The sequence below is a fragment of the Scomber japonicus genome, chromosome 6, assembly GCF_027409825.1.
Source record: "Scomber japonicus isolate fScoJap1 chromosome 6, fScoJap1.pri, whole genome shotgun sequence".
Classification (NCBI taxonomy): domain Eukaryota; kingdom Metazoa; phylum Chordata; class Actinopteri; order Scombriformes; family Scombridae; genus Scomber; species Scomber japonicus.
In genome coordinates, this window is record NC_070583.1 from 3,857,757 (window position 1) to 3,876,144 (window position 18,388).

General features: G+C 38.4%; 1 protein-coding gene across 1 annotated transcript; it reads left to right on the forward strand.

Moving 5' to 3' along the window:
- Positions 1-10,231, forward strand: LOC128360803 (galectin-9-like). Its single transcript, XM_053321312.1, has 8 exons — positions 1-144; positions 1,762-1,850; positions 1,942-2,146; positions 2,790-2,909; positions 3,059-3,274; positions 3,783-3,871; positions 7,624-7,780; positions 9,781-10,231. The coding sequence occupies exons 1-8, from the start codon at positions 112-114 to the stop codon at positions 9,925-9,927; spliced, it is 1,056 nt and encodes a 351-aa protein (XP_053177287.1). The 5' UTR covers positions 1-111; the 3' UTR covers positions 9,928-10,231.
- The last annotated feature ends 8,157 nt before the right edge of the window (positions 10,232-18,388 follow it).

Consider the following 18,388-nt stretch of genomic DNA (forward strand, 5'->3'; position numbering starts at 1 on the left):
AATCGAAACCTAACTGAGGAATAAAAACCTTTCTATTCCTTGTCCCCCATTTTGCACTTGGAGCCCAGCAAACTTCCTGCACTTCAGCAAACCTGCCCAAAGTTTTGGACAATGGCTTTTCCTCAGACTCCTTTTTACAATCCAGTAAGTCAATTGTTTTTTGTATGCGTGTAGACTGGATGACAGCTGCCTCTGCGCTTTCCGCTACGTGGAGGCTGGCTGAAGCTGCGCGCAGCCGAACACGGTTGAAAATGAAGAGAATTTAAGGATTCCTTGCAGGTCGTAAAAAGTTAAGAGCAGGAACATAAGACATGTTGGGGTTCTTAGTATCACCACGATCCTCTGTTAAATTCGGCTCACGCTCAAAACACCAAACAGCACTTGTTTAGAGTTATTTGAACTCATCTCATCAGTGCAATTGTCTACATTCTTTGTAATATGTTTTCCATAATGCGCAAATTACAGAGAAAAATGAAACCAAGCTGAATGTTGTGCCTATTAATTAAAAGTTAACTATGTAAAACTTGAACAGAATCCGATTAAACTTTACTGACCAGTTATACAGAATCTATAGTTTCTGTATAGATTTCCGCATATAGGCTATGCATATATGGATATGAATTTATTCTGTTCAAAATACAACATAGGAAGATGATAATAGAGTAACTTTTCATAATCAATGTGTCTTCATCTGAAAAGTAACTAAAGCTGTTAAATACATGTAGTGGAGTAGAAAGTACAATATTTCCCTCTGAGATGTATCACATGGAAATACTACAGTAAAGAACAAAATCCTCAAAATTGTAAATGTAGTCTACTACTTAGTTACTTCCCACCACTGATATTGAGATACAGTACAGTCCTTAAATAGGTAGGCTACAAGCGGTAACCAGTTCAATATAAAAACCACAGGACACATCTGTGGTTGAATCGTTGACATTCTGCTGAAGCAGGGAGGAAATGTACTCTACTAAACAGGAGTAGGAAATGTTTTACCTAGTGCTCATAAAAACACATATTAAACAGTCTAAAGGCATGAGCACAGGGACCCAAAGAGACAATACATTTATGAGGAGTGAAACAATCATTTTGAAAGAAGTCATAATTAAATATTACAATTTTACAATGTTATATGTATTTTTTTATTTCATTTAGTTAAGTACTCTTTGAGAGGCAACACAAAAGCTTGATTTTTCTTCAGTTTCCCAGCAATAAAATGTGTTAGGTAGAGCATGTGGATGTGAATGCAGGAAACAAACACAGAGCAATAGCTTTATTCAGGCTTAAACAGATCAGAGCAGAGCAAACAATGCAGAATAAATAAGAGTGTCCAAAGGTTCCAACAACACAGAAATGGAAATCATGTCTACAATACTAAATGAAGACATACAGTACAGGTGGGCAGATTTCTGAGGAACTGAAATGAGGGGAATAATGAGATGAAATAGGAGAATAAGGAAGAAGCTGAAAGGCCTGGGGAAAGCAAGAACTGATCCAGGAAGAAACAACCAGAGAAACTAGAAAATATAAATGCAAATTACAGACACTACATATCTACAGAAACAATGATTAATCCTACTCACATTTCACCAGTAGGGTGAAAGTAATCTCAGTGCCTTCTCCCACTCAGTCCAGTATAACCAACAAGCAACAAGTTTGAGAGCATCCAGTGGATCCAGGCTGGGACAGTCATAATATAAATGTGTATCAGCAGTTAGAAATAAAATCAGCTGTTTACATAGAAACTCATATTGTTTGTAGGTTATCCCCTTCACTGGATCCATCCATGGTGGTCTGCAGGAGGGGAAGTCCATCAGTGTCAGTGGACGAGTCCTACCTGGAGCCGACAGGTCAACTGCTCTTCATATCATAATTTCAGCTTCTTCATTTCTCAGCCGTCAATTAGTAGTTTGATTTGAATTTGTTTCTTTTCCTCTCCAGGTTCCATGTGAATTTACAGTGTGGTACCAGGAGCAATGCGGACATTGCTCTCCATTTTAACCCACGGTATAGTTTCCCTGATCATGTGGTTACCAACAGCTTCCAGCATGGCAAATGGGGCACTGAAGAAAGGAAGCAAAGTTCCCCATTTCCTGCTGGCTCTACCTTCAGCATGGTCATCACAGTCACCCGCGACGCCTATCAGGTCTGATACACATCCTAAAAATCTGGCAACTCGGCAGCTAACTCAGCTAACTGGCTAACTGTAGACTGTAGTAGTAGTAGTGTACGCTGAATGTATTTATATCTCTACAGCAGCAGGGCGGGTTTATGCTAACGTGGCAGTGATTTTCAGACCCACCCACTAAATCCTGAACACAGAAATGTTGAAACACAGTTTGTAAAGCCTAGCTCCACAATTCAAATCTAAATGGTTGAAATGCTTTTTACACCTTTTTTAGAAATACATTTATGACCTATTTAATGTGTTTACAAGAAAATGTCTGAAGTCTTTAAATATTTTTGTTGCATGATAATATCTCTAAAATATTTGATTTACATGCTTCTGGATCTGTGGACAGCAATATTAATGTTCATCTATTATTTCTTCTACACTGCCAATATTGACACTACTGCTCAATCTTAAAATATTATTATTAAGATTATGATGGCAAAGGGTAATAAATGATATATTTTTTATTTATAAGGTTTTATTTTATAATTCTTTATCATTGTAGTTCTCTTCAGATGTAATTAATATACAGTATATGAAAATAAAAAATCTTGTATTTTCTATCTATATAATGTATTATTATCATTATTAATATTACATATATAATGCTCTCCAGGTGATGGTCAATGGCAGCCACTTCATGGAGTACAGACATCGTTTACCATTTCACCAGGTGGACACCATCGCAATCGGTGGAAAAGTAGAAGTTTCCTCCATTGCTTTCCAGAGCCCAGTGGTGAGGATGCTGCATTCATACTGTTTCGTGTGCTGTGTATGAATGCACAATAATCACAAAACTCATGAATAAATGATCATTTAGGATCTAAATGAGGACCATTCTGAGAATAAAGTGGTTTCTTTTTATGTTTTGTTCCCTGGACAAAGGCATTTCCTGCTCAGCCCGCCTTTCCTTCACATGTGGCCTATCCCAACCAGTCCGCCTACCCTCAATGTCCATTTCCATCTCAGCCAGGGTTCCCCTCACAGCCAGGGTTCCCCTCACAGCCAGGGTTCCCCTCACAGCCAGGGTTCCCCTCATACCCAGGGTTCCCCTCACAGCCAGGGTTCCCCTCGCAGCCTGGATTTCCTCCTGCAATGCCTGTGAGTATAAACGGGACTTGAGTCATTGTACATTTCACAGAGCTGCTCAGAGGCAGCAGCAGCCTGACAGGGAGTTAAAGTGTCTATATTATATGATGAGCTTGAAATCCAATTTCACTCATTATTTTCGCCCAAGCTACAAATATACCATTCTGTTTTATCATGTGTTAGTCAAGTCACCCATTTACCATCAGCCTAACCAGTGACATTATTAGCACTAAAAAGTTCTGCAAGTAGCTGGAAAGTTTTTCAACCGCATACTCCTCTTTTGATTTCCTTTGACAAACCAGAGATCATATTCAAACTGCTGCAGCACTGCTCTCTACACAGTTAAATATTGACTGGCCTTACCGCACTCAGGGATTTTACAGCAGGTGTATATCATCAGCTCTCACCTGCTGTATCACTCATTGGGCAAAATAGTGGCACTTTTATGGTCTCTTAGATTAAAACAAGAATGAATTATGAATGTATTTATGTTTGATTTTCCCATGCCACCTCTGTGCAGGCAGTGCCATATAACAACATGATCCATGGAGGACTGAAACCCGGCAGAACCATCACTATCCAGGGGAATGTCCTCCCCAACGCAGAAAGGTCTGAACTTCATTATTAATGAATGTTGCTGCACTTCACTTTGATACCAACATTGTAGAGATGAAGCAGACTCAGGACTGTGTTTGTAGAGTAGGACTATACAAGAAAGAAGAAATAAGCACAGCACACAGTAACAGAGACAATACAGAACAGACTAAATTTTATTACACATAACAATTTACTGCAATTTTAAAACATTTGCCATAAAGACATAAAGATGTGAATAGCTTCTCTATTCTGTAACCACTGACACATTGTATTGGTCTGCTCATGTATGTAAGTCACCTTGCTTTTAGTTTGTCAAACACATGTGTTATCTTTGTGGGTGTGTGTCATGTGCTGTGTGTAAATTGGCACTGGTGTTCACCGTACTATTCTGTTACTGTGGTTATATTTTATGCTGTGCACCATTTACCTTGGAAGTTGGAAGTCTGAGCTGAGGATTCCAGTTTAAAGTCAGAAAACCAGTTTTAGCCAGGTTAGCTGCTGATAGCAATACCAGTTGATGAAAACACATTTTGCTGTATTTTGCTCATACAAATTCCAACTGAGAACTCGGAAATTCCGACTTCTGAGTACAACTGAAACGTACCATTAATTATGTCCTACAGACGAAAATGAGCTCTAAGCTAACTGTGGTGCAGCACATTAAATGGTAACTTCTATGTTTAATACTGTACATAGTCCCATGTGCACCATACTGACTCATTTACCTTCTTTTTAAAATGTTCCTGATGATATAAGTTATTTCTATAACGTTTGATAGAGATTTTAATTATGCAGCCCATACATCAATGGAGAGGGTAGACAGGAGTCCAGGATGTCTTGCATTGAAAAGGTTTATTTTCTTGGCCAAGGAGAAGTGAATGAATGATCAGTACATGTTATGTTCTGGTGCTTCCTTCAATTCTGAAGTTTCTCTCCTCCGGGGGTAGACTTTAAACCACACAGATAATGCCCAAGGTTGAGCCATGCCCAAATATGGGCAGATCCAACACACTACAATATACAGAATTTAGTCTACTGATCTATAGACAAAACATTGACATAGACCTCACTCAGGACCTTTGTCCTACATCCAACACTATATCAAACCTCTGACTCCAGTTGCCTTTACCCCATTCAGGGAAAACAGTCAAACACATATCTGACCTTGGCTGCTACAGCAACACTATCAGAATGCCTCCTGTTTTCCCCAAAAGGAGCAGACTCACTGCTTACCACTATCTCCAGGGGAGACCGTTTCTAAACCTATCATTTGGTGTGGCCTTGCTATGACCGCAAAGCCTAGTTTGACCCAGTGCATCTTAATGATTGAAAATTCCCTAACAACCATATTCAGTTTGGGTAAATGTATCTGCATGTGTGTATGTAGGTGCATATCTGGATTTCTTGATCTTTTAAGTGCTGTATAAATCAACTTTTTTATTATCTGTTTCTGGATAGTACACCAATACATCTAGAGACTTGATCACATCTGCCTTAATGTCAGAGTGTGACGTGGCAGGATTTGGTTTGTGGTTGTGTTGCTGCAGGCTGACAGTAAATGTAACTGGGTCATCTTAAACACTTTTTCCTCAAGCTAAACCAAGTAAACTGAAGCATGAGTGATATGATTGCTTCACATAATAACAACCACAAACTACAAATGTTTAGCTACAAATGTTTGAACTGAACTGAGCTCAATAGTTCAAATGGCTTCAAGTACTTCCTTAAATAGCTCAAACAGCAGGCTTGATATAACACGTGTGTATCTAACCAGTTATACAAACCTTAAGTATTGATGTCTCAGGAACATAAACCAATATCAAATTGCTCTTACTTTAAACCTGCTCAAATTGTGAATAGGATAAATAATATTTATGTTAATCTAATCATTCATCTAATTTCATTAGCAGAAATGGAGCAGTAAACCAGGCTGTATTAACTGTATTAACTGTTCAAGCCCACAGCTGCAAACAAAAGATTCAGATTTCCCTGAATTTTAGCAGACTTGATGGTATGTGTGCAGACATCTGTTGATTTCTGTGGAGGAAAGCTCGTCACACAAAGTCTACAGTACTGTAGGAATGTTGCCAGATCTCTGCAGTTGTCACATGGCACATACAGTACAGTCTTGTGGCCAAAGTTTCAGTTCAAGCTTTTCCCTGAGAACTGAAAATGTAGAGTTAATAAAAAAAACAACATCTGGTAATATATTATTCTAAGCAGCAAAATTAGAGCATTACATTTCAATCTCAATTTCAACTTTATTCATATAGCATCTTAAACACAACATGGTTGATCCAAGATCCATGGTTGATCCACACAACAACAACTACACAATAAAAAAGAAATCAGAAATAAAAAAACATGGTCATAAAATATATAGTGACAGTTAGACACAGTTAAAAGTTTTTCTTAAAACTTTCAATGGTGGGAGAGAAACGAATGGGGGGAGGAAGAGAGTTCCACAGTTTGGGGGCCACAATAGACACTTAGTCCTGGATCTATGGACACTGCCAGTGTGGTATTGGGACAGGAAATCTGTTAAATTCAGGGGAGCAAGTCTATTCAAGGCATTATAACTGTTTTTCTTCTATCCAAAATCTCACTGCCTGACCGTTGCTTTTGTTCTGTTTTTCTGTGGCAGTAATGACTCAAACTTCCCCTCCAAACAGGAAGTCACCCTCTTTCCTCATTCCGAGGACGAGCTTTACCAGTTACTAAACTTTTACAAGGAATTCGATCCACCAAAGTTCAAGGTGCTGCAAAGAAGGAGAAACTCCTGAACCACCCAAAAACATCAAATATGGGCCCAACACTGAAAGTTAGATTACATCAGAAAATAATGTATTTAGAGATAATATAGTGATGCTTTATACTTGTTCAACTAAAGCCTCTATGTTTAAGATGGGAAAATAACTTCATCATTATCTGGTGGTCATACTGAGAGTGACACCCAGCATAGCAGAGGAAGCACTAAACTGTGTGTGTGTAGATACTACCCAACATGTATCCAACTAGTGCTGGACAATGATGATACACTGCATGATAGGATAAACATTGCATTAACATGTCACCCTAAGAAACAGAATCTCTTAATTTTTTACCCTAAAATTCTTCATTTACACCTTAATAATGATGAAATTAAGCTGTTTTAATGTCATTTTAAGAGGATAATTATTAGTATTTTAAATGGACAAAGGGGTTTTTACCAATTAATGGCTTTTCAAATTAAGGTGTTTTGGTTTTGCCTTTTCAAATTAATAGACACATTTTGCTATGCTTTGATATGTTTCAGTGTCAGTCAACAGAAGGATTAAAAGAAGGGTTTTAGTACCTAATTCAGTGGTCTCCAACCCTGCTCCTGGAGAGCTACTGCCCTGCATGTTTTAGGTATCTCCCCACTCCAACACACCTGATTCTAATTACTAACTCATTAACAAGCAGCTGAAGCTTATCAACAGGCTTGATGACAAGGTAATAATTACAATTAGAGATACTTAAAACATGCAAGGGCAGTAGCTCTCCAGGAGCAGGGTTGGAGACCACTGCCCTAGTGTGTGTCAAGCTTCAAAAACGGGGCATTCCATAATGCACACACATTTCCGATGGTGTCCACTTTGTGAAACAGGTCAGATAACTGATAATGTCAGAAAACATCATATAACTGTCTTCACAGGTGTAATTCCCCTTTAAAGACATCTGAGGAAGCACTGCAGGAAGCTCAGTCTCATCGCTCATATTCTCTCCTCTGTGTTTCCTCTCAGGTTCAATGTAAATCTTAACTATCAATCTGGCATTGCTCTACATTACAATCCACGTTTCAATGAGAACGTTGTGGTTCGAAACACCAAGCAGATGCAGCAGTGGGGCTCTGAGGAGCGTGATGGAGGGATGCCCTTCCGCAGAGGACAAGCTTTCACGGTACAGCTGCACACACAACAACACACACTTAAGCAGGTGGAGGGTCACATTTAGCACAACAGTGGTCTCAAAGAACCATAACTACCAGTAAAGAAAATGAGCCTGTTGATCCACACAGTAGAGGGGATCACATACTCTGACTGTGATATATCAGGTTGAGATGGTGAAATCATACACACCTACAAATAATATATAATATATATTATATCTTTACTATAATAAACTATCTTTTTACTGTAAAAAATGAGCAGTTTCAACAATATTATGTCTGGGTTTTTTTTTTAGATTGTTTTGCACAGAAACTGCTGATTGACAACGTTCAGAGAGCAGAGATATGAAAATATAACAGCAATAATGGTTTAAATGTATTTTATTGAAACTGAAGATTACAAGAACTTTATGAAACCATATAAAGAAGTCCTCATAACTATTTATAAAACTATTTATAACATAACAATCTTATTAAAACTATTAATTTAACAAAAAGCCAAAAGATTTGTAGCACCTATGCACAATTATAACATAAAAAGCCCAACTGAAGCAGCAGAGAATTTGGAATTGTTTTTCTGTAATATTCATACTTTGCAAAGTTATACAATGGGCTGGATTACAATCCAGCCCTCTTGGTGGGCCTGTTCTGGCCCAGGGGCCATATGTTTGAAACACCCGATGTAGAGGATAAACCCCTCTGCACACGTCTGCACACTTCAGGAGCTTTCCTCTGCCATAGGTCAAACTTGACAGTTTACAGTTATAACCTGTGCCCAACTCCAGCAATCCCTATTGAACCTTTATCTTTATTGACTTTTATTGAACTTGCCCCATTGTTAACTGTGAGCTGCGAGCCCCATCCACACTCAATAGAAGCACACATTGTAGCCTTACCTTTAGTGGCAGTCTTTATCATTGTAATTACTCCTCTGACCAATAAACTGGTTTACATAACTGTTGAAGCATACTCGTGAAAATACATGAATGCACACCGAACTACATTATGAGGTTATTTCCTTTAACCATGTATTGTACATTCAATTAAGTGCACTTAAATAAGGTGTAGCTTCATCATTTAAAGTATAAATACATGAATTTCTGGTGTCATCTAATGTAAAACCCTCATGCTGTGCAGCAACTGGTTAGAGAACTGGCCCTTTTTTAAATCTAGGGGAAGGAGAGATACATAATGAGATAATAGACCCGTTGCCTTATATCAAAAGTCAGTGAAAAGTGGTGTCATGATATGTGAGGGAGCTCCTAGCCCACACAGGTCCAGTCCAGATTGAAGTAGCCAATCATGGTTATTTATTTATTGAACCCTTACATACTGTTCATACTTTCATAATTAGTCTCTATATCAATTAACTTTCATAAATTCCCTACTAGTCATTAATACATTTTTGATTAATCTTATAAAATAGAAAAAAATGCTGATTTTTGATTATTATTATTTTTAATAAACACAGTTCAAACTTGTACATTTGCATACATAAAATGTGTATAAACTGCACAGATATTAAGACAATTATATATTGTGTTTTTACAGCTCTCATATGTAAAAATGGGCCTGAACAGTATGTAAGGATTAAATAAGTGTCAACAGGAAAAAATGTCTCTAAGGATTTTTAAAGATATACCAAAAATGTCCCACATAAATGATTAATTGTTCCAGTTCAGTTCATTTACCTGTGTTTTTATAGAGCAAACAGCATTATTTAGCTATAATTTCTCATGTACATGTAAAACCTTCCATCTTGCATGATTGCTTCAAAGTAAAGTTACGCACTGATAATCCTGGTGTCAGTATAGACATCACTTTCTTTTGTAATCCACTGCCCTCAGGATATGACCAAGGCTGCATGTCATGTCTGTCTTAAAGCCTATATGTGGGACCATGGAGACACCTAGTGGTAGTATAAAAAAATACACTGTGGCAGGTTTGTTGGTTTTATTGTAAGCAGTGTTTAAAAATATGTAATTGCAATCTTTTTTTTTTTCCTTTTCAGTTGACCATCTCTTGTGAAAACCACTCCTTCAGAATTGTTGTGAATGGGATGCAGACTCACACATACAGACACCGTATCACTCCCCTCAAACACATTACAGGCCTGGAGATCAACGGTGACATCACTCTGACCTCTGTGCAAGTGTAGAGATCACACACCAGGGTTAGCCTGAACACCACTGCCACAAAAATGAAGCCATGCTAGCTGATTACATTTACTTCCTGTGTATTCATACTACAGTAACCCTAATTTTTATATCAATATATTCTATACATGTCCAGAAAACAGGATCATATCAAGTAAATTCATACATTAAGTTCAGTCTGGATGAACTCAGTAGTCTGGGGATTTGTACATGTTTTGTGCAATGTGGGTAAACATCACTTTTGCCTCTTAATTGTATAATGTGTAATGCTTTTGACAAACTGAAATAAAAATATACAATATGTTTTATGATGGGAATAATGTTTTATTGCTGATCATAATGAAATAAAAAGGTAAGACAAGTAAAAATATATGTAAGTAACAATGCACAGTGCACTACAGCTACACTAGAAATTAATTCATTTTTGCTAAATATATATATGATTTTTACTGTAGCCTGTAAGAAAACAGCTGGTGAAATATTAACGTTTGTGTTATAAGTTTATATTAAACTGCTGCATAAACACAATGGCTCAGTGCTGCTTTAACATTTACTAATTATCACTAAAGCTGAACTACAGCTGAGGCTCATGGGAATGACATCCACAATGTTGGACAAGTTGAAATTCTGACTTAATGATGGCGCCAGAGGGAATGTTAAGAGACCGCAAGTTATTACAATTCATCCTGAGGGGGACTTAAATATCTGTACCAAATTTCATGGTAATTCATCCAATAGTTAATGAGACAATTTACTGAAAACCACTAATGAAGCTGAATTATGGCACTGGCTGCATTCCAAATCTCTTTGCATTTTTGCTCCTGTGTTGTGAGTCAGTTGTGTGTTGTGTGTGTGTGTGTGTGTGTGTGTGTTTGACAGCAGCCTGTTCTGTCCCTTGGCCTCCACACTCTTTTGTTTTCTCTGAATGCCTGTGAGTGTCTGGTTACACCTTTGGATGCACCTTGTCACATAGGGCTTGATTTACGAAGATCCCAAATAGCGGGTATTAAATTGTGTGCACAGTGCAATTGATGCGTGTTTAGTTTGCGCGTGTTTTGCAGGTGATCTACTAAGAATAACTGCGCAAATGAAAACAGGTGCAACAGGTGCAGATAGCAGTATTTAAATGAAGGTTTTGTGTCTGAATGGAAAGTTTGGATGACCAGACGAGCTGAGATCAGGTTCTAGTGGAAGAGGTTAACTAATATATTGAGTTATAACAAAAACAAATATTACCAGAGAAACCGACATATGCGAGAGTGTTAGTGAGTCAATGCTGTTAGTAAAACCAAAAATATTCCACTCCAAAATTATAACACAGGTGGAAAAACTCTGTCCTATGTGTATTCTGTCATTGTTCCCCGTCTCCTCGTCTCCACAGTAACAGAAGTAATCAGTACAGTGCGCAGCCGGTTAATACCTGCTCTTCAAACGTATTATTTATAGACGCAGTTAGCGTCAGAAATAATACCTTCAGGTTTGGTAAATCACAATGAGTGTGCTAAATAACATATTAGCATTTTCTCCTCCCAGTATTTTGCACACTGTGGTAAAATGTCGGGGTCCCCCTGGAAGAGCTGGACGAAGTGGCTGGGGAGAGGGAAGTCTGGGCTTCCCTGCTTAGACTACTGCCCCCGCGACCCGACCCCGGATAAGCGGCAAGAAGATGGATGGATGGATGGATGGTAAAAACGTACCATATTATTAATTATGGCAAACATACTAAATGGACAGCGCGTATTATCTTACACAAGTTGAAAGACGCAAACCTCAGTGCGCTGCGTTAGTACTTCAACTTGCACATTTTTTGCACGTTTTTACACACACAAACCTTTAGTAAGTCAGACCCATAGTGTGTAAGTAATTTGTACAATTTGTAAATAGAATATCCTACACTTATTATTTAGCCTGTGCTTTGTACTGTACTACTTTTCTTTCTTAGTGTTTTCACCTCTTTTTTTCTTCTCCTGGGAGTTAGCTCAGTAGCCGTCCCTGATATGAGCGAATTGGGGCCCAGGGCAGTTCACCTCTGGGTCTCCCTACTGGAACGGGCAGGGGGGAACGTGGCAGTGGCGTTTACAGACTTTTTGAAGGACAGGGGCGAAATAAAAAAAAAGGTAACATTCAGCGCATTCGCCACTGAAGAGGGCACTTTAGCGCACGTTTTTCAACAATTGGGACACGGGGAAGAAGACTCCGGCCACCAGGGGGAGCCGGGCATATTAGAATATGTACAGGACTACTGCAGACCAGGTGTTATATATCTCCTTATATAATGTCACAATAAGACTGGCTTTAATATATACATTCTTGTGCTAACTCACAGTTTTGGCTGATTCTCATTTATATGTATTTTTAGTGATTACACTGCTGCTGCTCTGGCTTTTTTTGTGCTTAATTTGGTGATGCTGGATACATCCCATGTCTCCTAAGGTGTTTCCCAAATCCAGGGCCGGCCCGTGGCATAGGCAGTATAGGCAAATGCTAAGGGCGCCGTCCATTCAGGGGGCGCCACAAATGGGGGAAGAAAAAAAAAAAAAAAAAAAGTAACTTCCACTATTCTTAAAACTACTTGGTATCATGTCTTAATATGAAGATAATAAGCCCACATTAATTTAACTGCATAGCAAAGCCTGTTAAATAGGAATACTAATAATAATAATGATGACACGTTACTTTCCTAAGACGCCCCCCCCCCCACTAATCAGACTGTACCTGCTACCTGGGGGAGGATGGTCGTTTTTTAACGTGACCCCAAGGCAAGCTCGACAACAACATGTCATAACGTCCCAAACTGTCTGGTGCCCAGGGGAGGAAAAAAAGAAAAGAAGAGGAGGAAAAACGAGACAAAGACAGAGGTAACGTTACAATAAAGATGATGTCATGACATTATTTGTGTGTTGCAGAACGACGATAACGACGTTAACCATTAGCATAACATGGTTTGTTGTTAAACTGTTAGTTTTAACGCCAGCTAATGTTATGGAAGAGCCTAAGTTGTTATGGAAAATAGTAATGTAACTACTCCCAACTTACTTCCCAGCAAGCACATTTTGGTTGAAAAGACGTCTAAAAGACGTCTATGGTAACCGGTGAAAAGACGTTGAAAATTGGTTGAAAAGTGAACGTTTTTTACCGGCTATATGGAGACATTTATTCAACTTTCACATAGAAAACATATTTCACCAGGAATTGCTGTATAGAAAATTCTCAGCTTATTTAGTGTGCAGACATAACCTATATAGTTTCATATTTATGATATTTTATTCAACATTAAATGCGTTGAAATTACGTTTTGTTTAGACGTCATTTCACCTCCTCTCATTTATAGAAAAAACGTCAAAATAATCAATAGAGCTACAACTGAGGTAATTATCAACCGACAACAAACAAATGTGTGTTTTGTGACACGTTGATGTTGTAACCGTTTTCAGACGATTGAAAAGACGTTCAGACCTCATATCAACCTGTTTTTAACCGGAAATCAAACGTTGAAATTACGGTTTGTGCTCCCTGGGTTTCCTCAGGGTAATGTGTAAATATTAGATCTATTCAGCATTTTTATTAACATCTGGTTAGCTAAGGTTTTCTTAGCTTGTAATAGTCAATCAAAATGCTATTCCTTTTCCACCCTTTTATTATAGTTGTAAGCCTAGCTGTATGTTGTGTTACAGTTCATATTGTCTAAAGTGTGTTTATAGTGTTAAACTTTACATCAGTGTTAAAGTGCACATAATTCATGTTATAGCTAGCATAATTTATCATTCCCACATTCTATATTATACTGCAGTTTACTGCTTCTTTGCATTCTGCTAATCAGCATTTTGTTGTAATGACAATAACATTGAATCTTATATAGTTTGCATATCAGAAAAAGTACATTGTAGCCTATATTATACATGTACAGTATAGTGAACATCATGCATGTATCTCTTAGATTTTTCATTTATATTATTTCATTTCATTTTATTCTTGAAATCATATTATGTATCATATCATATTTATTATTAGACTGGTGTCACATACTCCTCTTCTCTCTTCAGATGCACTGTTGAGGTTTCTCAGTCCCACTCCTGCAAATCTTGGGCCACCTACAGCATCAAGCGCTCCTCCTGTTGCCTCCACCTCAGCAGCACCACCCAGAAGTGATGCAGCAGCATGTCACTTGTTTACACTTTTTATTTTGTGGGTATTTAAATCTTATACTTTATGTAAGCTATTTATATTTTATTTCATATATTAATTTCATATGTTTTTGTATTTCTTTCTAATTTGTAGTATTTTGATTGGGCAATTTCTTTCTTTAAATAAAAGAATGTCCAAGATAAAGCTATTCAGTTTCTTGTGAGTATGTACACCAGCAGTGGAATTTACTTCGATGCAAGGGGGGCGCCACCTAAAATCTTGCCTAGGGCGCCACATTGGTTAGGGCCGGGTCTGCCCAAATCTCTTAAATTACATCTTTCCCTTATGTCTTAGTGCCTACCATCATGGATGCTTGGAAAGATGCAAGGAAAGCACTTGAGGAGAGAGGAGACGAGAAAATATGATTTTAGAGACCTCATGACCTCACAGCTGTGTGATTACTGTGTCATTACAATTATAAGTAGAGTTTATGGAGAAATATATGGGTTGAAGAAAAAAGTTAATATTATATATACAGTGGTGTGATGCATTTATTGAAAGGTTGGACCAGTTGATTGGGGTCAGCTTGTGCATTTGGGGACAAAAGTCAAGTGGTAAAATGCTGATTTTTGGGTCAATAGTTCAAGTTAATGTAAAGGTTAAGTTTAGGTAAGAAGTGATTATGGTTAGAGTAAGTCTGCAGAAAATGAATGTAACTCTATCTCTCTCTCTCTCTCTCTCTCTCTCTCTCTCTGTGTGTGTGTGTGTGTGTGTGTGTGTGTGTGTGTGTTCTAAAATATGATAATGAGCTGGCTTTTCTATGTAAATGACCTTTATGACATCACAGTACAATGCATGACATCATAGAATCTTGGAACTTTCAGGAAGCAGATGACAGATTCTTCATTCCAGTTATTGAACCACAGAAGACAATCGGTTTGTGTTCAGTTGCAGTGAGTTCAAAGCTAAAAAGACAAACTTTAGCGAGTTGAACATCTATTCTTAGACCTCAGCAGCAGCTATCAGTAGTAAGTATTTCTTTCTTTCTTTGTTTATGTAAAATAATCAGAAAATAATGATATTCATGATAAATAATGTAAATTTTTTTAAAGTATATTTTTTGGGCTTTTTTGCCTTTAATGTTCAGGACAGTGTAGAGAGACAGGAAACAGGAGGCAGAGAGGGGGGAATGACACGCAGGATAAGACCGCTCGGCTCGGGATTCGAACCGGGGTCGCCTGCAACGAGGACTACAGCCTCAATACATGGGGCGGGTGCTCTACCCGCTGAGCTACGCTCATCCCCATAAATAATGTAAATAACTGAACAAATATAATCAAATTTAATACCTTAACTCCTACAATTTCAGACATTTTAAGACATTTTTAGACCTTCAATATAAACAACTAAACTTACAACATTTTCAGACTTTTTAAGGTTTCATGCTTAATCCTTTAAATTTGCTCTCATTCCTTTCAAATTGTGTCATGTAACTTTTACAATCTTTCATTTTTAGCTGAGCTTTAAATTCTTTCTTCCATCCTTGTTCAGTCTCAGTGAAAATGAACACAGTAGCAGAGTTTAGTGATAGCGGTCTGCTCCAAGCTTCATATGCACTGAAGTTCATCCAGAGGCAGCTGGTGGAGCTCTCTATGCAGTGTGAGACTACTGTCCAGAGAGAACTGATCTGTCCTCAGTTCTTCATAGAGCTCCAGAACAAATTGGAGAAACTTCTCCATGAAGTAGGTGTTTCAATTTCAACCATGTTTCTTTTTTCCCCAAACTGATTTTAAGAAACACACACATCCCTTTGTTTATAGTGCATACGTTATTGCATTTAGTCATTTATAACAGAGATTTTGTCTCTTTTGTTTGTTTGATTTAGACCCGCTCAGTGTGTTGCCCTCCACCCAAAAAACCAGAGGAGGGGACTTTGATACCATTAAATGGTTCAGTGGTGGCAGCTTTGGGTGAGTAAGACTTCTTTACATTCTAACAGACTGTTTGGACTCCACACAGAGTTCAGTCCAAACACAGAGAAACATCATACTGAAGAATGTTTTAGTTTCTTGTTAAATCAGAGCTGATGTTCACTAGTAGAAGCTGCTCATGTTTCCTTTTCTTTCTTGTGCAGATCTGTAAACCTTGTGCGCCACAGACAAACCAGTCAGTCTTTCGCCATGAAGGTTATTAATTGGAGGAACCTGACCACGGAGGACGACATTCAGCAGGTGTTGGCTGAGAGAGCCATCCTCTCCTACACACAAAATCCCTACATAGTCTCAATGCTGTGTGCATTTGAGACAAACAGAGACCTCTGTGTTGTCATGGAGTATGTAGCAGGTAAGAAGGTTGTTTGTTTAGACAGGGATAGAACAGATAAACCTCTATTATCTATGGAGCCCATCCATGCTACTCTCCCAACACACACTGAGAACATGTCTCCTCCTGTCCTTCTAGGTGGGGATTGTGCCTCTTTGCTGGAGGAACGGAGGCGCTTTTCCTCAAAGATGACAAGGCTCTACATAGCAGAGACGACCATGGCTCTAGAATACCTGCACAGCTATGGGATCATTCACAGGGACCTGAAACCTGCTAAGTGAGTCATCAATCTGTCCCATCAATCTGACATGTAGAGTTAGATTTTGGTGTGTAATCTAACATGAGACATGTTTCTGCTTTCCACTGTTGTAGCATGTTAATCACTTCCACCGGCCACATCAAGGTGACCAATTTTGGCCTCTCAAAAATCGGTCAACTGAACATAGTCCCAGATGTTCAGAAAGCACCGGTAAGGAGGATTGTGCAGGAATTCACGGACAAAGTTGTAAGTAATGCATTTCGTTCCTACCCAAGCTGAAATAAGCAGGCTGAAGCGGACATTATTTTAGCTCTAACTCTGTAAATATACCACTTTATCCACATGTCTAACCTTTTTAGGCGAGAAAGTAGCCATTTAGATCCACAATGTGACGCTAATTTGTCCAAATAACACCTGCTTAAAGTTTTGTTCCTGCGAATTCGGAGCCACACAAGTTAGCCGTAGCGAGTAACGCACTTCCGGTCATTTTCACAAAATAAAACACCCGTTGCCTTTTATTATTAAGAAAACTATAACGATAGGTGCTTTTATTTTGAAAACAGGAAGCGAACATACCCTCGCTGTAACTAACTTGAAACCACCGAGGTACATTACATTGTAACAGCAGTGGGAGTAGCAGTTAAACCTGTTAAACTCCAAGGTCCCCCAATTGGGAGACCCTGAGACTCTCCGCAGAAAAAGGCATAAAACGCTGCCCTAATTATGTAGCAATACAGTCATACTGCACATCAAATTAAATAGGACAAACTCCACTACAAGCACGTCATTTTTACACACACCAAACACTCAAACACCAAGCATATTAATAATCAAATATCAAAATCCGAATAGCGTCAGAAAGTCAACCCACTCTCCACATTTCCATTGCTACCGTTTTGATACTTCATGGTACACAAACAAATAGCATCTCATATGAAAGCTAAGACCCTGGCGAGTTCAACAGTACCACTATTATTGCACTAAAAACTCAATGAACCAGCAGCCAAAGGATACAAAGGTAAACAACCACTTATTTACAGGACTAACAGATATTCTGTCTTACCTTCGAAAGTTTGTGATGAAAAGTTGTACTTGAGAGCAAAAAATGCTGGTTTTAGTGAGTCCAACATGGCTGTGGTTGTTTACAACTCCACTTCAGCCAGTGCCAGCCTATAGTAGCTGTGCAGGAACAACAGACAACCCTGGCAACCCGCAATTCCAGCCGCTAATTGGCTGTTACAATGTACACAGAACGTGTCAGAAGGTCATTGTCGAACCGTCCAAAAAATTTTTTTTTTATGGAAAAACAATACTTTCATTCTGTACCCCTCAAGACGCCCCGTGGGTGTATTATTTTTAAAAAAAAGAAGCTTTTAATAAATATTCTACATATTCAACCTTTAAACACTGAATGTTACCCTACATGGTAACAGTGATAAGAATAGTCACCCACCATATGTGTGTTTTCACATGAAGATATCTCCTCTGCAGCTTGCCAGACAATAGGTGTGTGTGTGTGTGTGTGTGTGTGTGTGTGTGTGTGTGTTCATGCTTGTGTGATATGTGAGATGTGTTTTTAAAACGCTTACACCCCTTAGCAATTGTGTTTTTAACACAGGTAGAGCAGAGTCAGGTTACCTCTTTTATCTTGTGAGACCTGGGGATCCTCTGTCACTTGAATTAGATAACACACTTTATTCAAGGATGATATTCTGACATATCACAGTAGGAATTGCACAGGTATAGTGTCAATTCCA

What these genes read in the sequence shown, in the direction of transcription:
- LOC128360803 (XM_053321312.1), top strand. Translation starts at nt 112, where the DNA reads ATGGCTTTTCCTCAGACTCCTTTTTACAATCCA. An exon ending in GATTTCCTCCTGCAATGCCT is followed by an intron (nt 3,275 to 3,782) that starts GTGAGTATAAAC and finishes ACCTCTGTGCAG; the next exon opens with GCAGTGCCATATAACAACAT. An exon ending in GCAGAGGACAAGCTTTCACG is followed by an intron (nt 7,781 to 9,780) that starts GTACAGCTGCAC and finishes TTTCCTTTTCAG; the next exon opens with TTGACCATCTCTTGTGAAAA.